At 44.0% G+C, this 23,614-nt stretch overlaps 1 protein-coding gene across 3 annotated transcripts; it reads left to right on the forward strand.

The window, feature by feature from the left end:
• Positions 1-77: 77 nt before the first annotated feature.
• kiaa0513 (KIAA0513 ortholog) lies at positions 78-20,069 on the forward strand. Of its 3 annotated transcripts, none has more exons than XM_012832563.2 (13): positions 78-180; positions 7,558-8,082; positions 8,345-8,447; positions 8,934-9,007; positions 9,861-9,931; positions 10,557-10,761; positions 11,855-11,895; positions 12,281-12,356; positions 13,010-13,087; positions 14,585-14,614; positions 16,829-16,909; positions 17,101-17,195; positions 17,361-20,069. In XM_012832563.2, the coding sequence occupies exons 2-13, from the start codon at positions 7,691-7,693 to the stop codon at positions 17,408-17,410; spliced, it is 1,296 nt and encodes a 431-aa protein (XP_012688017.2). In that variant the 5' UTR covers positions 78-180; positions 7,558-7,690; the 3' UTR covers positions 17,411-20,069. The 3 variants fall into 3 exon arrangements, with proteins under 3 accessions (XP_012688017.2, XP_031420977.1, XP_031420976.1); XM_031565116.2 differs by having other exon boundaries at positions 107-230; XM_031565117.1 differs by lacking the exon at positions 14,585-14,614.
• Positions 20,070-23,614: the final 3,545 nt, after the last annotated feature.

Below are 23,614 nucleotides of genomic sequence, written 5' to 3' on the forward strand. Positions count from 1 at the left end.
CGCACTAAAAAAATGTCTAGTGCGGTCACGTGCTCTATATTTACGTCATTGGATTCTCCTCTCCTCCTAGTCTTCAGATCTAGTTGCGCATGCGTGAGTGACAGCTCCTCCTGAGCAACCTGACCAGGAAAGCACAGAGGGAGAATAGGCTCAGTACTGGGCTGACAGCTTACATCTTGGGTAAGTCCGGTTCCATGAGATAAACTACTAAGCTACCAGGAAACGCGAAGGTATTGCATTAACAGCTTTACTATCCCTGTTGATTTTCTTCGATCTGTACGCCGGGCCGATTCTTATTCTGAGCTCTCTGTTAAAGGGTGACAATACGGTTTTTTTTCTGGTGGTTACGGTAAGGTGGGCATGCACAGTTTATTAGACCGATGCCAATATAATTCATCATCTAGTGGACAGTGTCGTCTCACGCTCTACTTCTGTTCTGCAATAGTTGCCTAGCTATCCGGACCTATGACGCACTGGAGAAGTTTAATAGTTATATTAAACAAGCATAGGCTATCTTGTGATTCCAGTGAAATGTGATGTTTACTATGCCAAGTGGGAGGTTCTCTCCGTGACTATACAAAATGTACATCAGATGCGCATTACATTATTGTCGTTTCGCAGCTTCGTGGCGTGCGGGAATATTATCATAATGTACCTATTAATAACATTATTAAACCGAATGACGGGTGTATGGATTCGTGGAATGGGAAGGCTGTCCGACTTCAGACGTGTCGCATTTCGGTGCCTCGAACAGTAGTGAGTGGAATTGCGGACTAGGGAACTTCCTTCACCTCCGCTCGCAGTAGTGTAATATTACATTTGCCCAACTTGCTCGGTCAGTCATATGTGCAGCAGCAGCAGCATTTACCTTTCCAATTGATGACATTTTAAAATCCCAATGCATTTAAATTTACAGCAGCGTAGGCTTATATGTTAAGATGTACTCTACTGTGCATCATTTTTGGTTACATACTTAAGGCTACTCATAACCATGGATAGATTTTTTGAAGAGACACAGCACGTTTTTATATGATGATTGTCACATGAACTAATATGAGCACAAGATTGGGTAACAGTAACATATGGCACAATCTTCACTTTGCTGGAGTGCTTTGATGTTGACTGCACTCACAGTGTTAAATCCCCTTTCTGGCTCCTTCACATAATTTGCCATTCAAAGTATTTGTTTTACACTGAACACTCACTTTACAACTCTCAGGCTCATACCCTTATTGTGAAGTGCAACTGGACCATCTCGTTCTCTCACAGCTTTGCTTGAGAGAAAGTCGTGCTTAAAGTGCTTTTATGGGGTGTGTGGCTGGCTATACAAGACAACATCGGTGTCAGATCTGAATTCATCAGATTTGATTTCTCTGCGTGTCATCTCAACAAATCAGACATAAGTTAGTGTGGACCTATTGAAGGACAGAGTTCCCGTGTCATCGTGACTGTCTGTGGTGCATTGGCATTCGTGCCACAGAGCTCTTCTCTTGCTGACTGTCATATCCTGAGGGTCAAATTACTGATTTGACAAATGGTATTTAATCGCAAGTCCGGAGCAAATCTTGACTTTTAGTGAATAACCGGTATGGAAATGTGATAGTTCTGAACCTGTCTTAACCCTTGCTGTGGAAATTGACTGTCAATCAGTTCATCTTTATTTCCTCATGTCAATTTAGCATGGCGTGAAGCAGGATGAGCACACACACACACACACACACACAAACACACACACACACACACACACAAACACATCTCACACATACAAATAATACATTGCGCAGAATAACAGACAGGGTAAAAGGTTCCTATTCAGTCTCTTGCTTCTGCTAAACACAGTGACTCTCATTCAGGCCCATCAGAGCTTCATTGTCTCCTTGTTGTCATAGCTGCTATCCAGCTACCCCAGCGGAGTCTCTCCTGATTCTCCTCAGTCTCCTGTTTCTTCTGCCTATGCCCAGGGGACTGGTCTGTGGCCCTCAGGCCTGCAGTTTAGTGACGGATTGTTTCAGTATCAGTGTTGGTGCCAATGTTTTTTATCAGCCACTGGACACAATGGTGAACTTCCTGCCCTCCTTCGTGTGCTTGTTCATCTCTTCATAATCAGGCATGTTTTGGCGTTGCTCTGCTCTGGTACTTTCTGTTTCTGTTTTTGTGACAAACCGGACTGGCTGAAAGACAAGCAAAACATTTGAGTGCTGGTACGGACACAAAATAATATAAAGGAACAAGGAATATAGCTGTTTTTATCCTTTAACTTTTGAAAAATGTTGACTGTGTGTGCCAGTGTTGGTTGGGTGTCTCAGAAGCCCTCATCTATGGGTTGTGCAACACCCATGACCCAGCCCAGTAGAGGAGTAGGCAGGCACCATCTCACACATCCAAACATGGTACAGCCTGACTCTCACCTCTTACCTCCTCCCCCTCACACGTGGTGGGGGTCTGGGGGAAAGATAGGGCCGATGGCGGGGGTACTGCCTGGATCTCAGCCCTCCCGTACACAGAGCAGTATCAACATCCTTCCTCAGACCATGGCGTGTGACCTTGCCTTGACTGACACCATTTCACGTTCACGTGTTTGCATGAGTGTTTGCAACACAAATTCCATGTGTGTGTGTGTGTGCGTGTGTGTATATGTGTGTGTGCGTACCTTACAGGTTGACCTAACTGCACTATCACTGGCAGTCTTTTGCAGCCTTTTTCTAACACGTCTTTAGCTCAGTGTATAGGAAAGTGAGTAATATTTCCTAAGAGGGTGAAAGAGAGCTAGAGAGAGGAGACGGGTTACATAATGGCTGTCATGCATCACGGTTAAGAGAACATCTCTGTACTTGACGAACTGACTCTCTCGAGTGGTGTTCACACCTAATGCCACTCAAAGATACTGTGCCCCCACATTTGTTCCCTCCTCACTGATTCCCTCGGGTCACTTTGGGTTTTTAAGGCCAGTCTGTCTGGATTGGACAGAAGCAAGTGACAGGAAATGAACAGGGAAAAGTAAGGGTAAGGAATCATGACATGATGTGGCAGGATTCGAAACCCAAGTCTCTGGAGAGGTCCCCGTAAAACACTGTGGCTTTACCCGTTTCCAGCGTGATATACGTGCAATCACTTGCCACCACAGCCTAGAAAGCTCACCTTACATTGAACAGTGGGAATGTCTTTGTGAAGAGCTGCGGCTGGGCTGAGATTTAAATGTAGGTAGCTCCAAGAACGGGTTTGTTTAGTGAATGTTACAGCAACCCGTACCTCTCTGTCTCTTTTGGACTCCCTCCATCACTTTCTGTCTGTCTTTAATATCCTCTCTGTCACTCTCTCACATGTTGAATGTGCATGTGGTTTTCAACGTATAATGGAGGCCTAGATCTGATGCTTTTTTCAGAATTCAGGGATGACCGCCTGTGACTCATAGCCCATAGCTCTCTCTCTCTCTCTCTCTCTCTATTTATCTCTCTCCTTTTTTTCTTCCTTTTTCTTCCTTTTTCTTCCCTCATGCTCTCACATTCTCATTTGTTTTTGACTCTTTTCCCTCTCTTTCTCTATCTCTCTCCATTTCTTTTCTCCTCTTTCTATCGCCCCTGTCCACCCACCCTTATTCTTGTACTCTACAGCTGAAGTCACGACTCGTAGTGGGCCCCACCCCCACTCTCGGCTGCACCCCATCACTCATTCTGCCCGATAGTTTGTCACAATAATGGCATCCACCCCCACCGCCACACACACACACACACACACACACAACACACACACAACACACACACACACACACACACACACACACACACACACACACACACACACACACACACAGACCTGCTCAGAGGGGCAGAAATTCTGCTGCCTCTGCACTCCAGCAGGTTCAAGTGGGGACTTTACTGAGCGTGACTGAAGGTGTCCCCTCAGATCTGAGAGGGAGGTTGGGGGGAGGGTATTAGCGGAGGGGGAAGGGAGGGACACGCTGATCTGGTAAGCTGGTCTCCTTGACGATCACAGAGGGGGTTCCACTGACACAAACAGACAGTTCTGCGGGGCAGTTGGCACATCACCTATGATGGAGGTGCGGTCAGTCTCCACCCCGGCGTGTCTGTAAAGCGCTTTGGGTACTGAAAACATTTGAGGATTCATACATTTACTGAGCTCCATAGACTGTGGTGCTGCATGGTCCTTCATATCGGCAAAAAGGGCTTTTTCAACTGCACTGCAGCAAACAGGCTTTCTCTGCAGGACAGCGACACCGAGACAAGGCTGTGATCACACCTCTAAAGTGAATGTGAGGGTTCTTTTTTTAGTGCGCTGACACATTCTGGGCTATGTCCTACATATCCTACGATACCCATTAACTACACTTAGATATTTAAGAGGAAGTTGACTTTTTTTATAATGGCTCAGAGAAATGTTTGTCTTCCTCTTAGAAAAGCTGTAACCACACGCTGTGTTAATGTGTGCGTCTGTGTATGTACGTGTGTGTGTGTGGGTGTGGGGGGGGGGTTGTTTGCATATGTGTGACTGCCAAGTCACGCAGTACCTCCCAACACTGTTACGCAATGGAGCCCTCCACCCTTTAGTGCCAGGCTTTGAGTTGCAGGCGTTTGGCACAGAAGGGTTGGCCTGCAGGGCTCTGGCCTCTTTGACCTGCATGAGATACCATCTCCTTCCTCTTCCGCCACCTATCCTGTCTCTGGCCTTCTGTCTGTCTGTAATCATTATATCTATACCTCATCTATCCTGTCTCTATGCATGCCTGGCCTTCTGTCTGTCTGTATTCATTATATCTATACCTCATCTATCCTGTCTCTATGCATGCCTGGCCTTCTGTCTGTCTGTATTCATTATATCTATGCCTCATCTATCCTGTCTCTATGCATACCTGGCCTTCTGTCTGTCTCTATTCATTACAGTGCCCTCCACAATTATTGGCACCCCTAGTGAATATGAGCAAAACAGGCTATAAAAAAATATGTCTTTGCTGTTTATCCTCTTGGTCTTTCACTCAAAATATTCACACAAATCTTACCTTTTCATTGAAGTAAAACTATTGAAAGAAAAAAAAACTGTTGACATTAAATAAATATTTTTCCCCAAAACATGTGTGCCGCAATTATTGGCACCCCTTAATTTAATGTTTTGTGCAGCCTCCCTTTGCCAAGATAATAGCTCTGAGTCTTCTCCTATAATGTGTGATGAGGTTGGTGAACACATGGCACGGGATCTGAGACCATTCATGCAGTATCTCTCCAGATCCTTCAGATTCTTAGGTCAACGCTTGTATACTCGTCTTCAGCTCTTCCGACAGATTTTCTATGGGGTTTAGGTCGGGGGACTGTGATGGCCATGGCAAAACCTTTATTCCGTGGTCGGTGAACAATTTTTGTGTTGATTTTGAGGTGTGCTTCGGATCATTGTCCTGCTGGAAGGTCCAACCACGGCCCATTTTAAGCTTCCTAGAGGGGGCTGTTAGGTTTTCATTTAATATCTGCTGGTATTTGATGGAGTCCATGATACCATGTCTCCTAACAAGATGTCGAGGGCCTTTGGAAGAAAAACAGCCCCACAACATCAAAGATCCGCCACCATACTTCACATTGGGTATGGGGGTCTCTTCTGTATGGCTATCTTTCTGTCTACGCCAAACCCACCTTTGATGTTTGTTGCCAAAAAGCTTTATTTTGGTCTCATCTGATCATATAACTCGGTCCCATTGAAAGTCTGACTTACATTCGACAAACTGTAGGCGCTTTAGTTTGTTGTTGATTGACAGCAGAGGCTTTTTTCTGGCAACCCTCCAAAACAATTTGTGGTGATGGAGGTGGCGTCTGATGGTAGTTCTGGAGACTTTCTGAACCCAAGACTCAATTTACCTCTGCAATTCTCCAGCTGTCATCCTTGGAGATTCTTTTGCCAGTCGAACCATCCTCCTCACGGTGCGTGGGGTCAATTTACAGATAGGTCCTCTTCCAGGCTGATTCTTAACATCTCCTGTCGCTTTTAACTACTTAATTATTTCCATGATAGTGGAAATGGGTATTTTCAACTCTTTAGAGATTTACTTGTGTCCATTTCTTGATTTGTGCAGCTCCACAACTTTCCGTCGCACATTGTCACTGTGTTCTTGGGTCTTTCCCATAGTGATGAATGACTAATGGAATTTGGCCTGTGTCACCTCATATTTGTTCGCGAGTGGAACAGGAAGTCATGATTGACCTCTTAAGAGTTCCTTATCAAACAGGTGAACTTAAAAATGTAAAACATGACTGGAAATATACTTCAGTTAGATTTTAATTATAAGATTTTTCTAGGGGTGCCAATAATTGTGGCACACATGTTTTGGGGAAAAATATTTATTTAATGTCAACAGTTTTTTTTTCTTTCAATAATTTTGCTTCAATGAAAAGGTAAGATTTTTGTGAATATTTTGAGTGAAAGACCAAGAGGATAAACAGCAAAGACATATTTTTTTTATAGCCTGTTTTGCTCATATTCACTAGGGGTGCCAATAATTGTGGAGGGCACTGTATATCTATACCTCATCTTCTGCTTTTGTCAGTCCCTCAGATATGTGTGTATGTACGTGTTCCTGACCTGTGGCTGATGACTATTGCTTCCTTATGAGCTCTGTGCATACCTTAGCACTGGTGCTTATCAAAATGCAGAACATACCAACTAGCTATACGTTTCTATCTTAGGCCCTGAGGCCTTATTATTTGATGTGTTTGATTTGCTTGTGTACTGTACAGTACTGCATAATCTCTGCATTATCCTCTCTATGTCGATCCAGATAGTGTGGCTTGTTGTGCACACACATTGTAGGTTGGGTTTCCCCATTTTAGTGGCAGTTACGCAAGCTTCAGCTCACGTATGATCTCAACCTCAACTCCGACGTCCTCAAAAAAGTTGCCCTGACCGAAGCCGGACATGAAAAGATCAGTTGCCTTGGTTTCGTCAGCTCGCCAAAGCATGAATGTTATTAGAGAGGCAACTTGCTGCAAATGGGAATAGTGTCTTCTCTCTTGGAGCGTTTCATATCCTTGCTGTCGGAGTGCGAGCTGTGCAAATGGGAAAGATGTGGTGATTTGTGAACATGGAGTGCAAGACGACACAATGAGAGGAGCAGTATATCTGATTGGAAAATGAGATGATGTGGATATTATGTCATTAGCATTGCTGCCTGATTATGCATTTGCAACCATGGCAACCCATGCTTGTGCAATGAGATGTGCAAATCCACATTGTTTTCCCTCTTAGGCATCTTGCTCAGACACGGGATTTGCCAATAAGCAGTTCCTCTGTATTGCCTCGTGTTGTTATGGATTTTGCAACCTCCTCAATCACACACACACACACACACACACACACACACACACACACACACACACACACACACACACACACACACACACACACACAGTGACTCATGTTCAGCTGTAGGCAACGCTGGAACGTAAATTTCATTTGCACACTAATCAGTTTTGTATCTAACCAGCTGCAAATTCTCCAATAGATAATTTTCTGTCCAATGGCACATACTGAATGAATTCTCTGTCTTTGGTCTTTTTACAGGCACTGGGTATATTTGGTCCCTTAGCACTGGGTGGGTTTCTACACAGCGCCCCCCTGGAGGCTGAACCACTGACTGGAAGACTCTTTTCCCCCACCTCCACTCTATCCGATTTAACTCACACCAGAGGCCAGCATGGAGGTGGTGTCGGTGGGCAACCTCATCGACTTCGACCTCCCCTCCAGCACCAAGGGAGCCCCACCTCCCATCTCTGGCGGCACCCTCCTCCTCCAGCCGGACGTCTTCGCTACGCAGAGCCTGCTGCCCTCTCCGATCCTGCCCTCGCCTCTAGCGCCTCTTGCGCCTCTTGCGCCTCTTGCGCCCACGGCGGTGCCCACCGATGACGATGGCGACAGCGATGCCACCGAATCGGCCGACAGCGAGAACGACGGCGCCAAGTCACCCTCCCTCCAGTCGCAGACGTCACGACGCTCCTCATCCTCGTCGACCCACAGTGCGGAGGACGAGGAGGTCACAGAGAAGAGGGAGTTTGTTAAGGCCTATGTGGAGAAAGTGTTCCATGGCAGGTGAGAATAATGAAGAGAGAGGTGTTACTGTGTTGTTGTTATGACCGATCCTGACTGAAAGGAAATCCCATTAAGTGAGCAATGCCCTATTGCAGTCATGTACTGTAGAAGTGGCGCCAAGGCCTGGTTGCCCAAGATGCCAGGGTTGCATAAAGTATTGAGTTAAGGAGTCAGGTACTGTGATTATGAGGAAGGTATTGTTTACTCTGAAACAAGTTTTCTTTCTTTTTCTGACTCTTGCTCACACTCTCTCTCTCTCCAGGGAGGACTTTGACCAGGAGGAGAAGGCCCGCTTCGGGGAGCTGTGCAGTGGAGAGTCCGGCAGCAAAGGCAGGGAGTGGTTCGCCCGATACGTCAGTGCACAGGTATGTGAAGAGCCAGAGGAGCATGTGAATACACTGACAGTCACTGTAGCCCAAATGCCTATTTAATAAGCACTCAACATACTTTAACTCAGGCCCATGGAGACATAGATGTGATGATACTTTATAAGTATTAGACAGTTTAGAAGATATTTACCTATGGATTATCTTGAAGATGCAAAAGGCAACAATGCATTATAAGAGCTATTAGAATCTAGTGGGAATATTTTTAAGACACTGGGATGGGATGGTAAAAAATGAACAGGTATATGCCTGCTTTTTCAGACACAAGAATACAGAGCCTGGCATTTCTGTACACTCACATTGTCAGTTAATCTAATGGTCTATCCTAGTTTTGTGAAAAACATTACTTGTAGCCTTTAAAAGTAATAGACGGAGGAAAAGCTCTTTATTGTATCTCGTAGAACCTTGTTGTAGATGTTCTAGGGACAAATTGCTGCTGAATTCTGGGAAATATTGTCTTTGTAGCGCTCCAACTCCAAGTGTGTGAGCGAGCAAACCTTCTACAGACTGGTGCAGTCCTTTGCCGTGGTGCTGTATGAGTAAGTTATTCTTCTTCAAATCATATCGGCAGCTTGCAGTGAACTATTATGCAATTGTGTGTGTGTGTGTGTGTGTGTGTGTGTGTGTTTGTGTGTTGTTGCCTCGGCATCAGACTGTGTGTTGAAAGCAGATTAGAGGCTTGACCACGCTCCGGAACCATGTTCTTGGAAGTTGCTTTTCAGCTTGGCCAGACATGCGTTGACATGACAACAAGGGAAACGTAGTCTTAATGGGGGAGGGGGGGTGCATTTGAAGCATTCAAAGCCAAAACCGCTCAAGACCACTCCTTTTAAGGCAGGTTTTAAATTGAGATGTTGAGCCTAGCTAGCACTGGCTTTCCCTGCTCTCAATACTATCTCCTCTAACTAGTACCTAACTCGCACTTACAGTAGTTACCTTCCTGTACTTTTTTTATTTCTTATGTAAAATAGTATTTATTGTTACACTAGGTCTCTATTGCTCGTAGCTTGATTGTTTCTCTCCTTTGTAAGTCGCTTTGGATAAAAGCGTCTGCTAAATGTAAATGTAAATGTAAATGTAAATGTAATACTTACATTTCAGAAAATTGCACTATGTGTACTCTTGCCATAAAGAGCCAAAGTCCCATGTTGTCCATAGAGACTAGTTTTAGAAGGACCCATGTTGTCCAGAGAGACTAGTTTAAGAAGGACCCATGTTGTCCAGAGAGACTAGTTTAAGAAGGACCCATGTTGTCCAGAGAGACTAGTTTTAATAGGACCCATGTTGTCCAGAGAGACTAGTTTATGAAGGACCCATGCTGGTCCAGTTGTCTCCTTCTCAGGCAGGCATACTGAACACTGGTGCTAACACAGGGGTTTGTGTGATTGACAGGTGCCACCAGATGGATGATTACGGTCCTGCCAAGAACCTGATGACCATGTGCTTCACCTACTACCACATGGGTGAGAGAAGAAACGGATGTTGTTGGTTTGATAAAAACCTGCTCGTCGTATGTCTATGAGTCACCTCAGAGGAAATACATAGCAGAAGCTGGGCTTGTCAGTTTGAGAGGCCTGTTTGCCTGATGTGTGTGTGTGTGTGTGTGTGTGTGAGTGTGGGTGTGTGTGTGTGTGTGTGTGTGTGCGTGTGTTTATTTATTTGCCCAGCATGCACAGTTTTTGTACACACTGTTGTTCAAAATGTCAGCCAGCTGTAATCTCACCCCTCTGCAGATTCTTTGAGTCTTTGAGTGAATAGTCCATGCCCCGAAAAACTGATTTGAAGCAATAATGTGCCATTTGGAAAATCCGATAAACAACATTTTCATACAGTTTCATTCTCCAAATGACAGCAGTTGCTTCCAGTGTCAGGCAGTCAGGCGTGGAAAGAAAGCAGTCATTCTTTATCCAATGTGAAGGTTTAGGAGGCCCCGTATTTAATTTTATCATTTATTGTGAATAAGGGAGAGGTTAAAACCACTCAGCTTTCATCAATCCCAACTGTTACCATTTCTATTACTTTTAAATGTACTTTTGTATATATGTGTATATATATATGTTTGCTCTTGTGTGCCGTTATTTTGCGTAGGCAAGTCGCAGCTGTCACCCACAGAGCTTCTGGACCGTCCGAGTTCAGGAATGGACTCTTACCTGCGGACCGCCAATTCCTGGCTCTCGGGCAAGAAGGACATGGCCGAGAGGCTGCTGAAGACCACCTCAGCCAGGTCTGACGTCAAGGGCTTCTTCGGAGGCCTGGAGAGCAAGCTGAGAGGCCCATCTGCTTGCAAGAATGAGTAGGCACCCTCACCTGTCTCTCTCTGTCTGTCTTTCTCCTTCTTACTTGCTCTCTCTCTCACTCTCTCTCTCACACACATGCACACACGCACGCAAGCACACACACACGCACATCGCACACACACACACACACACCGCACACACACACACATACACACACACACACACACACACTCAATCTCTCTCTCCCTCTTGCTCTGTATTTCACAGTGCACTTCTCTCGGCTCATACATGTTTTAACCTGCTGTCTTTCTCACACTTTCTTTTCACACACTCGTTTGATCTGTTTCCATCTCTCCTACTCCCTCTCTCTGTTTCTCCCCCCTCCTCTTTGAAAATTCCACCTACCCCCCCACTCACACGCACACACACAGTATCGGCTGGGGGTCCTGGGATTCTTCAGGTATAATCATGGAACCTCACACACACACACGCACTCACACAAAGCTGATCTTATATACTGCTGAAAGACAAAAGACTCGCACACACATTAGAAATACTCCTGGTTGAGGGCACAGGAAAGCACCAGGGGAAACTGTTAGGTGAAAATTCACCCTAGTTACCTCAGGACTCCGGAGCTGCATATAAGTATATTTATTAGACAAACAACAATTGCAATTGGGCTCACTCCCAGCACAAGGCTGAAAGTGAAGCCCGGATAAACACATCGCACAAGGTTTATATAGACAGATGTTTAGCGTTCAGCAGAGATAACAACATGGTGGATCTCTGAAGTCCGAGGCAAGGATGGAAGTTTTGCAAGGTCGGAAGAAGCACAGTTCGACCCTTCTTATCACTTCTGGTCTAAACATGGTCTTGTACATATGCAGACTAAGTGGCACCTAATAATCTAAGTTACACACGCACACAGAAACACAGAAAAGCCATGTTCCTGCTTACATAAGTACATGATTCATACAAGGAATATATTAATACAAGGCACTTGATTCATATATTCTTAAGTCATTAACAGTGCTTGGAAATTATCTCCATCAGAAACTCTCCCACTGACTGCTCCGCATGTCTGTGTCCTGAGCATGCCCAGTTCATGCCTGAGCAGTGAGCACTTCCTTCTTTACTCTCTCCTGACAGAGAACCAGAGAGTCCAGTCGATGGAAGGCCCAAAACTCCAGGTATGGTTCTTGCCTCCACCACCAAAAACTGTCTAGAGAGCTCTACCTGTGGCTATGAATGTGTAGATTTGCCTGCGATGTTTGGATGGCTGTTTTAGATGCCTTTTATTTTTTGCTGATATTGCTGATATGGTAGTGTTATTTGTATTTGCTGATACAAAGATAAAAGGCTTTGAAACACATGCACAAAATGCATGTTTGTCTTTCCATTTTTCTGATGATGCAGACGAACTGGAACACAATCTCGTCCCAGTGTCCTCTCCTCTCTCTCCACTGGCACCTGTCTCCCTCCATCTCCTCCCTCCCTCTCTTCCCTCCATCTCCTCCTCCTCCTCTCAGATATGCTGTGTTCTCACCTGCCCTTGTTCTCACCTGTCTCTTTCAGCATCCCCGGAACCACCCGAGGAGAAGAAGATAGAGAAGATGTACCTGTACACCCAGCTCAATCAGCAGCCAATCTGGTAAGGAACCCCTTTGCAAAGACCCCCATAAACCCTTAGCTGTTTGATTTGCCTTGTATTCACTGCTCAGTGTAGCAGTGTTATCAACAGCTGCACCTGAGCTAGCAGTCTCTCTCTCACCACACAGAAATTAGCCTGAGATTATCCTAGCCGTCTGTTTTGCACGACAGGTGGATTGCCTGGTGGGTTCAGGTGTAAAATACCCTGGGCTGTGTGCACGATATTAGGTTATTGTATGCTTAGTCTGCCCTTCAGGGTCTTTTCAGTGTACTGGAAAGTCTCATGTTCCCAATGGAGAACTGGCCTCCCTCCCTCAGGCATTTGAGAGCTATAGAATAGCAAATAGTAGTTGACAGATTAAACAGATATTTTTCTACAGTCATACTCAAAATAAATTGCATATTGCATCATATGCATATATCATACGCTGATATATAGCTGATTTAGCCACTGTTTAGATGGGTGTTTCTGAAGGGATCTGTGCCAGTGTTCTGCTCACTAAAGACAGGGAAACCACAATATATGAGACCGGGCATGGAGCAATATTTCTACCCTGTGAAGATTTAGTTTTTCGTATTCTGATGTCTAAAAGCTGGCAGCAGTTTGAAAAGTTTGGCTTTGTGTTTTTTTCTCCTTTTATCTCTGTAAAAAAGGCAAACGCTGCGGTTCTGGAATGCAGCCTTCTTCGACGCCGTCCATTGTGAGAGGAGGAAGATGTCGCCCACCACAAGGTGAGACCTGGAGGGATAGTACCGAAGTGCAAGTCTGATTCAGAGGGAACACATGTACCGATGAATGTATGGCAGACATTAATGCAACGCAAACAGTCTTAATTTGGTTTGGATGATAGCTAAGTTAACACTTCCAACCCCAAGGCTCTTTTTTGACTATGTTAGGTAGTCTGCCATGCCTGATATTTTTGTATATTTCACCTAACTAAAAACCATGAGGCAAAAGTGGCATTTATGATTATATTCTAGAACACCTCAGCAATAATAAAATGAGAGTAAAAGGAATGTAGTAAAAAACGTTTTTTATTAAAATGAAATCTAAAGACACTAAAATTAAATCTAGTTTTAGAGGTGCTCAGACTTTGTACAAAAACATATTGTTAATATTTTGGAAGTTTTCTTTTTTACTCTGAGCCCTGTAAACATAGGTGTTTGCTCCACATAGGTGATTTTATCATTCAGAAAGTGTGTGTGGTTTCAATACTAATTTTAAGTAATATACAATGTAACACTTCTCTTCACTTAGACCACTATGCATATTGATGAGAAAGGTGTGAACATTCTGGGACACCTCGGTCAAGAACAATGGCCATGACGTAATGGGCCTGGAATGTCTTTGTTCCTACAGGTTTACTTGACATATCATGACCCAATAGTGATCACTGAATTACCATCTCCTTATCATATGAATAGTTGTCATTTGCTAATGGGAGGGTCGAAACCTCACTCAGAGGCTGAAATTTGCAAGGGATTCGTAATATTGTCCTTACAAAGTGATTATTTATATTTTAGTTTCAAACTTTACATATATTAAAAGAAAAGGGTTCAAGGTTGCTGTGGGTGTTAGTTTTATGTTTCTAGGACAAAAACTCGCAGAGATTTTTAAATATATTAATCAAAATACCAAAAAGTTCCCCACGGGGCCCCTTGGGGCTGGAAGAGATGGCTATATGTAGCATGATTACTGTGAAGAATGGACACACAGATATGTGTGCTTGTGTGTGCGTGTGTGTGTGCGTGTGCGTGTGCGTGTGTGTGTGTGTGTGTGTGTGTGTGTGTGTGTGTGTGTGTGTGTGTGTGTGTGTGTGTGTGTGTGTGTGTGTGTGTGTGTGTGTGTGTGTGTGTGTGAGATGGAGATCGTGTAAGTGAAAGGTTACAGGCATACGTGTGAGTCAGTGATAATGCTGTTATGGGTTTCCCTGTGAAGCCTGAGGGTTGTGCTGGCCTTGCTGCTAATGTTCCTGTTCCTGCTGCTGACTCTCTCTGTCTATCAGTCATTGCCTCGGTAGTGCCTGTGTCTTTGAGTGTGTGGATTCCCTTGTGAAGGAACATATGACTGAGCTTTTCTAAATGCATGCGTGTGTGTGTGTGTGTGTGTGTGTGTGTGTCTGTGTGTGTGCGTGTGTGTGTGTGTGTGTGTGTGTGTGTGTGTGTGTGTGTGTGTGTGTGTGTGTGTGTGTTTAACCCTCTGTCTTCTTCTGCCTCACTGCCTCACAGGCTCTCAGCTGAGGAGGAGAAAGATGAGAGGTCTGTCTTTCACTCTGTTCATTGAGCACTGAGAGAGAGAGAGAAATAGAGAAAACAGAGAAAACAGAGTATGTAGTGAGTGTATTGCACATAGAGAGAGATAGAGAAAGAGAGAGAGAGAGAGAGAGAGAGAGAGAGAAAGAAAGAGAAAGAGAGAGAGAGAGAGAAAGAAAGAAAGAGAGAGACTGTGGGGGAAGGAAAGTCACTCATCATTTAAGAGCCACCTGACAGTTAGGGAACCAGGGCCCATCCCGAGTGTGAAATAGTACTGACTGAAGTTAGCGCCAAATGGTGTTTCTTATCTGTTTGTTATGAGCAAAGACGTTGGGCCCCGGTCTTGACACTGTGTCATCTATGTGTCAGAATGGCCTCTGGTAATCTGTGTTTTATGGTGTGTTGACGTCAGTTGTGGTAATTGTTTTTGTGAAAGTCTTGATAAAACCTGAGAAGATTGCATCCGTTTGCAAGGTTTTGCACATCAATGTCTGTTTTCTATTTTCTGTTCTTGAATGATGACGTTGCCTTGTGACATTGAAGTCTGTGTATTACGTTTGGCTTAGTTATTTTTCACTTTGTTTTTAATTTTGCAGCTGTTTTGCAGCTGTTTTTTATTTTATTTTGCAAAGCCATGCTACCTATGAATGATCTTACACACATGGATAAGGATCATTTGTACACCGCTGCTTTTTTAAATGGTGGTGTGTGAGTGTGCTTGCTATACGCAGGCCAGCAGGAGTTAGATAAACAACACAGTAATGAAGACGAATTATGCTTCCCTGCACACCCCCTCCCCTGCAGTAAGTGAGTTAGTAGTGAGCTGTTTAGAGATTGAAAGGTCAGGAATCAGTGAGGTCTCTCTCCATGGTGTCTTGCATGTTGCATGGTTACATGCTGAGTCCTCTACCTGGTGGACGCTACCTGTTATTTAAGTGCTCTGTGGGGGACATCACAGGTTGGGTATTCACCGCATGCTGAGAATCATTGCACTGTGAATTATTATTAGTAGTAGTATTATTATGGGCTGTAACTGTTTACTTGGTGGTTTAAAAAATGGCAGGAGTTTTTAGAGTACTAATAAGGTTTGCAATTAACATGAGTCATCACCATCTCTGTATTGTTTTAGGGAAAGTAAAGTATATGTATTTAACAGCCATTCCGCTAATGCTATTAAACTAATGTAAGTGTGTGCAAAATGTGTAGAAGATGCTTCCAAATGCATCATCAAACCAGAGGTGGCTTCACATTAAAATTGAGTTAACAAAATCAAATCAGTAGACGAACTGCTATTATAAGTAGTCCTTACTGATTATGCAGTTTTTCTTCATCTTTAATGGCTGACTGTTAATTCTGCCACCAGTGAAAGATATTTCTCAGGAGTGTATATTTTCACTAATCCGGATTGGCCTTTCCAGTTACTAGCCTGTGAAACCCTTTCTGCGTTTCTACTTTCTGCTGTTCTCTCTAAATGTTTATTTTTCATTGGCATACTGTCTTGGTGCCTTGCTGCTGATATACAGTTATTTAAGCATGTATATATATATATATATATATATGTATATATATATATATAATATTTAGCATATTAGCATACACATTTATATTTAGCATATTAGCATACACACTTGTTGTCTGGCTGATTTGTGATTTGTTTAGTTAATCTGTCTGTTTAGTTGTTATCACATTTTTGCAAACCTATCCACACCTCCACAGATATTCAGATACATAGCTGCTCATTTACATGATTCAGCTCTAACATACTTGTGTGCATGCGCTCTTGTGTGTCCATGCGGTCTCTTTTTTTCAGTGTGTGTCTTTCATGCACATGACAGCATGGAAATTAAATGCGTATTTGTCTTAGTGATCATGTGCTTCTTCTTGGTAGAGACATTTTTTTGTCTGTTTGTTTTTTGAGTTCTGTGTTTATTGTGGTGCATGTCACATTTTATTTTCTTAACTTAGTAAAGATATTTATCAACTTTAGTTATTCTACAAAAAGGAAGCGCATAACAGCAAATACATTCTGTCCAACGTGATTAGACATGAGAGGTGTAGATCTTAGAGTGACCTTTCAGAGGAAATGACCTCTCCTTGGCTTTGTTTGGATGTCACCATAGAGATGAAATGAAATGAAATACCCTCCCTGACATGTTCCCATCTTTGAGGGTCGCCTTGACCTGTGGCCCTGAGATTGACTGTGGTCATTTTAACCCACAGGGAGAAATGGTGTCACATGACCCAGGAGGAGAGAGACGACACATCAAGGTTCAATGAGAATATCACCTTCGGACAGCTAGGGTGAGACCATTGTGTTTGTGTGTGTGTGTGTGTGTGTGTGTGTGTGTGTGTCAAGCATCAATTTGGTACAACTGACTGCGATGAGACCATCACACACAGACAGAGAGCATGTATGTTTGTGTCTAAGTAAGTGTGTATGTGTGTACTTGCTGCAATTTCAGTCTCCACCCGATGTGTGTGTTTGCCTTTAGAACCTTCACCCACAACATGTTGGCATTTGGCTTGAGCAAGAAACTCTGCAATGACTTCCTGAAAAAGCAGGCTGTCATAGGAAACCTGAATGAAGGTAAACTACAGTTCCAGTGGCTGCAACCCAGCTGCATGTAACATGAATGTGTTTAGTGTGGCTTAAGTCAGCAATGCAGGCTCACATGATGTTCTCCTCGCTTGTTTTGCTCTAAGAGTTGGTTGTGTAAAGTGGAAATGAAGTGGTGTGTTCCTGTGTTGCCAGAGCAATACAAGCTACTGAGTGACCACATCCAACAGATGGCCCAGGAGTGAGGGAGAGGAGAGGAGAGGAGAGGAGAGAGCAGCTCTCTGCAGTGAAGGCTTGGACTCCAACACAAAACCCACACACCCAGTGCATATCAGGAGACACACACATACACACAAATATATATATATACATATATACACAGATATACACCTTCATACTTCCATCCATACACGTACACATAAATATATAAACACACAGATATTAACATTCACTTGTAATACACTTGTAGCTTTTCCTTATCCGACAGTCAACTCTCACACTACACAAGCTCTTAGGCTACAGAAACAAAATCTCTAATAACGTCTCCCAGCTACTGGTCATTCCCCCGAAGAATACTGCCACTTTGAAGTGGTTTTTTTTGGGTCGTTACGTCAAATATGAAGTCTATCGCAGTTTGAAGATAAGGATTGCTGACATTAACATTATCAACTAAAATATTTGCTCTGAACTCACAACATATCTTCAGAGTTTGCATTCTCCTGTAATCTATCCTGAGATGTTAGTCTTCCTTGTTTGATTTATGGCTACCTTCTTACCTTAAGTCAATTATTGTGAGTTTTTGTCTGTGGCCTTATTTATGACCCTAAGAGAATTCTCCATGTTGTAAAAGTGCCTTTGAATACGTTAAATCAGATTTTTCTTATTATTTTTTTCTTATTACTGAGTATAGTGTTGCATGTTGAGTAAAGAATATCAGCAACAGTCCTGGTATAACAGCATGCATATCAGAACTCACAGTCCTGCTGAGGATAATGATTGTTTTGGTCTTTTTGTTGTATGGTGGATGTAGCTTGTCCATATTAGTTCAATACTGCTGTGTTTTGACGTTTTTCACCCAGGCATGCTTTGTCCTATAAGGCATGTAGAAGTGCTAAAGTTTTCCGTCCAAGTGTATTTTGGTCAGTGCATGTTGGTAACATGTAATTGCGTTAGTTTGACCACTAGAGGGCAGTCACAGCACTGAATTACAATACGAGTCGCTGCTATGCTGATGACTCAAGTTGAGTCTCCCTTTGTGGTCTTGGGGAGAAGTTGTGGATCAACAGAGACCTTACATTCGACACATTCTTTGCATTTTACATTCTGTAAATACAAGAAAAAACACTGATATGTCACAAATCATATTTACGCTGACAGGCTTTTTTGCAATACTAAAGCTAGATGAAAAGTGATCAAATGATCAAGAATGTAACCAGTGCTGCTTGTACAATGTGTTGCACGGACATCTCCTAGTAGGTGTCATTTAAAACATGGTAGCTATGTTGTTGCCTATGATTCAGTGTGTGGTTGATACTGTGTCCTGTGCCCCCAACTGTAAAGCATACTGTATACTACTATATATGTTGTTATTGTGCAATTTAGTTCAAGTATTAAGACTAGAAGGCTTTGCTCTCTGTTCTTGCCTTTGGGTCCTTCATTTTGTGATTAAAGCCAACTAATACTAACATCACCACCAGCCCACCGAACCACAGTGAAAACATACCACTGACTTCTTTTGGGTGTTCGGTGTCCTTTGTCACTCATGTACGTACATGATGCTGTGTGAGGTATCGCTGCTGGGGTGACACTTTCTGTGTCTTCTGTCTCTGTGGGTGGCGCTGCAACAGCTAGACAGGATGTCTTTTGTTTGTTTTTTTCCACCCATCTAGGACTCATTAGAAAGGACATGACCCCCTGTGTCTGTGAGCGGAGAGGGCTCTCCCACTGTAGTGGCAGTTTAGCAGGGGAGCAGCTGGGCTCGCTGGTGAAATGTGTGAAGAGTCACGCCACGCGTTGGGATTGTAATGCGTGGCAAAACAATAGCCTCCATTAAATGAAGTCCCCTTAAGTGTGAATCGTGTTCCTGTGTCAGTGGATTTTGTAGTCTCTTTTCACACAGCCATTTCTCTGTGGTCACTGAACTTTTCAAAAGACGTGATTTACAAAACCGTGGGATTGGTAGGAAGGAAGTTAGATGAACAAGCTGCCTGCCCACACAGTACGCCTTTGCTTGGTCAGATCTTTTATAACCTAGCACGGACACCCGAGCGAAGCTCGTCCGAGAAAAAGCCACAAGAGTAAACAGTCTCTGGGCTTTCAGATTAAATCACATCCTCTGCTCCCATACTCTTTGCCTCTCCCTCTCCTGCAGACAGATACACAGCATGTGGATGGGTGCAAGCAGGGCATGCCCAGTTGCTTCCACTAATCCAGCCACAGTGAGATCAGTGTTTTGGGGGTATGAGAAGGCTCCATATTTAGATGTAGGGAGAAGGGAGTGAATTCTTGTAGAGATGGTCATCAGTGCACCTACCCCATAGATTAGACTGATGATGGTTTTAGGTTCACTTGGTTGGGTGTAGTTGGTTTTATTTTGTTAGTTAGTCGAGCCATCCGTCGTCACAGCATCCCCTGCGTCTTTGCTGGGCGAAAGGCACTCCAGTGTATTTGTGGCATGATCAGTGGCAGCACAGGAGTTACAACCGCATACCACCACACAGTTACAGAAAGCCGTCCAGTGTTTTAGCAGACTAGTCTTATTGCTTTTGTGAGATGTTTGTGTTTCTGTTCACAACCCTTGTGTCTGCGGTGATGACTCCCAACACTGCGAGGTCTGAATGGATGGATGGTGTCCAAAACAATGTGTTGACAAATGTAATTAATAAATATTTATTTTTCATGTGATTCCAGACTGATTCTTGGGTTTTATGTTATTTATTTATTTTTTTTTAACTTACCTTTTGATGCATGCATCCTTCGACCGAAACGACAGGCTGCTCTAAGGTTGTGTACGTGACGCGGCGGGTTTGAAAGTTTATATTTTCAACCCAAACAATGTGTTTGAGTGCAGACATGAGGCTTAATCAAGTGTCTGTGTGTGGCAAGTGTGACACTGGCCTCTCTGTCTGCCTGCATGTGTGTGTGTTTGCGTTCGTGTGAGTGTGTGTGTATTCATGCGTGTCTGTGTGTTTGCATTTGTGTGTGTTCGTGTGTTTGTAAGTGTGTGCGTGTGTGAGAAAAAGAGTTTGTGTGTGTGCGTGTGTGTATTCATGAGTGTCTGTGTTTGCATTTGTGTGTGTCTGTAGGTGTGTGCGTCCGTGAGTGTGTGTGTGTGTGTGTGTGTGTGAGAGAGAGAGAAAGAGTGTGCATCCGTGAGTGTGTGTGTGTGTGTGTGTGTGTGTGTGTGTGTGTGTGTGTGTGTGTGTGTGTGTGTGTGTGTGTGTGTGTGTGTGTGTGTGTGTGTGTGTGTAGGTGCGTTTACGCACTGCAGCAGTCAGTGGCAGCACAAAGCGGGTGTGTTTCCAGGGCCGCCCGCCCCTCTCTGCCAAATGGCTGCCATTCCAGCAACAGCATGTAAATAAACAGCAGTCACGCTGACCACACTCTGATTGGTCGCAGCGTAATGAGCTGTGAAAGCCTGGGCAGTACTGTCACACAAGCAGAGCGCCACTCAAACATATATACACACACACACACACACACACACACACACATATATACACACATACTCGCTGACTTTAATTAGTCCCAGATTCAACAGGAGGCCAAGGCCTTCTTATCTGACAGCAGCCAGCCACTGGCCCGCTCAGAACACACACACACACGCACACTCACACACAGGCTCACACACAAACACACACTCAGACACACACACACACACACACACACACACACACACACACACACGCGCGTGCACACACACATACTCACACTACTCTTACAGAAATCTTGCACAAGCAACTTCATTTTACACACTCCTATTCAGTCCTCTCAGAACCTTCTCAAACATGAACACTCACACTGTCTCAGTAATGCTTATGTTTTCTATGACATGTATACAGGAATCTATCCATGACAGACTCCTCTCAGAGTGCAGGCTACACACATACATGTTTATTTTACGTTCACATTTTTCCTTACACCAATTGTCCCAATCAGTGCTGTTAGGATTACTTATAGACAAGCTCTTCTACCCTCACTCACTCACATCGTCGATGAGCACACACACACACACACACACACACACACATCTCTCTCTTCTCACATTCATGTCTTCTGTCACACACACAATTCTTCTCCGTCTTAGACAATCTTCTATCCTTACATATTTTCCTTCATTGTCTCTGTCTCTTTCTCACAAACACACACACACACACACACACACACACACACACACACACACACACACACACTGCTCTTAGCTTACACACATACGGTCACACACATATATGTATACACGTACAATCACTACATCTCTAACAAACACACACAACTCTCATCACATGCTCCTGTGCAGTTCTGTCCTCTCCTTCATTCACACACTCATCTTTCTTACTCTCCTTAAAACTGCTGTGGGCCTCTGTTTGTCGATATTAACTGATATTTTGATTGAGACAATTTGTAGTGTATATTTTTATATCAAGAGGGTTATGACAGCAATTGTATTTATGTTTAAAACTTTTTCACCAGAGACAGCTGTTTAGTGTATATTTCTGTGTGTGTGTGTGTGTGTGTGTGTGTGTGTGTGTGTGTGTGTGTGTGTGTCTGTTTGAGTGTGTATCTGCATTTCTCTGTCTGTGTGTCTATGTATTCAACTGTGTGTGTGTGTCTCTCTGTGCATGTGTCTGCGTGTCTGTATGACTGTGTGTCTCTGTGTGCATGTGTCTGTGTGTGTGTGTCTGTGTGTCTGTGTGTGTGCGTGTGTCTGTGTCTGTGTGTGTGTGTGTGTGTGTGTGTGTGTGTGTGTGTGTGTGTGTGTGTGTGTGTGTGCATATGCTGGCAGTCTGGGCAGCCCTGAGTCTGGAGTAGGGGCCAGGGGAGACTTCACAGGCAGCTGCACTTTTGGACGGCTCACAGGGAGATGCCGCTGGAGTTGAGTTTCCGCAGCTGGATTAAGTGTGAGACTGATGTCAACATGGTGGTCTGCACTCGACACAGGACAACGCGCCTTATGGGACTTGGGAGGGTCCCCAAATAACACACACAAATGCACATACACAAACATGAACACACACACACATACACATACACATGCATACTCATGAACCCACATGCACATGCTGAGACACACCCCGTCACACATTCACATATTCACACATGAACATACTTAGAGAGATGTGCTTCTCAAAACTGTACACATTAACACACACACAGCTGGCATTTTCATCCACGCAGTATATTTCAGGCACATCTGGAGCACACGTACTGGCTGAGGGAGCCAGCTTCCAGTCTGAGATTGTTGTTCTTGAGGTTTGATGCCCTCTCTTCTCCTCTGCTCTCTTCTCCTCTCCTCTCCTCTCCTCTCCTGGGTTGTGGAGCTGCCATGATTTTTCCACTTGTGCTCTCAATCTACCTGCCTGACAGGCCGAGCGATGGAGGTTTTTTTCTCCCTTAAATCCCACTCTCAGAAGCATAAAAGGAGATGAATCACATCGGATTGTCCTTGCAATAGGGTTCACCCATTTTCTCAGCTGTTACAGGAATACATGGTAACCTTCTTGAAACACACACACACACATTCTTTTTTTTTTGTCTCTAAGTCTGTAATACATCGGTGTGTATTCTCAGAAATGGACTCCCTCGTCCTTTCCCTCACACAAACAAAGGCACGCTTACACAGAAGCCCAAGCAGACGTTCACCTCTTGACCTCTGCCATAATGACAGAGTAAACTTTAAGGTGGTCCAGTCAGGTGCCAAAAAGCTGAAAGGAGCACCTTAAATAGTACAAATAAAACACAGGAGAGACCCATAAGAGTGTGTGAGATATTATAAATAAACCTTCGCCGCCTTAAATACTCTTAGAAGTGCCTCGAATGGTGGTTATTATAATCATACTCTGCGGTCTTGCCATCCATCAGAAGTCTAATAGCTTAATGACAAAAGTTAGTTCAGAGTCATTTGAAAATAAGACTTTTTGCAACATGAGACATTAGAGATGTGACGTTTTGACGTGGTGTTTGTGTATGTTTTGGTGTGGTCCCTGAGTGAGTTTGAACTCGGGGCGGGCGAAACCGAGGTCCGGTGTGAGAAACCGTGCACTCAGCAGCTGGGACCCCAGCACAGCGTCGTTTTTTGGCGAGTGTGCAATCTGGCAGCAGACCCACAGCGATCGAAGCCAACTGGAACTCAGTCAACCAGGAAGATGATTATTTGTGTAGAGACTTTCTAAGGTCAATGGAACAATATCCGTGGGTTTATTTCTCAATCGCTTGCCGTTATTCCCCTCGAA

This window comes from Clupea harengus, chromosome 3 (assembly GCF_900700415.2).
Source record: "Clupea harengus chromosome 3, Ch_v2.0.2, whole genome shotgun sequence".
Lineage (NCBI taxonomy): Eukaryota > Metazoa > Chordata > Actinopteri > Clupeiformes > Clupeidae > Clupea > Clupea harengus.

Coding starts and splice junctions, on each gene's coding strand:
- kiaa0513 (XM_012832563.2), top strand. CDS start 7,691: ATGGAGGTGGTGTCGGTGGGCAACCTCATCGACTTCGACCTCCCCTCC. Junction 8,448..8,933: donor CCCGATACGTCAGTGCACAG/GTATGTGAAGAG, acceptor TTGTCTTTGTAG/CGCTCCAACTCCAAGTGTGT. Junction 14,615..16,828: donor GAGGAGGAGAAAGATGAGAG/GTCTGTCTTTCA, acceptor TTTAACCCACAG/GGAGAAATGGTGTCACATGA.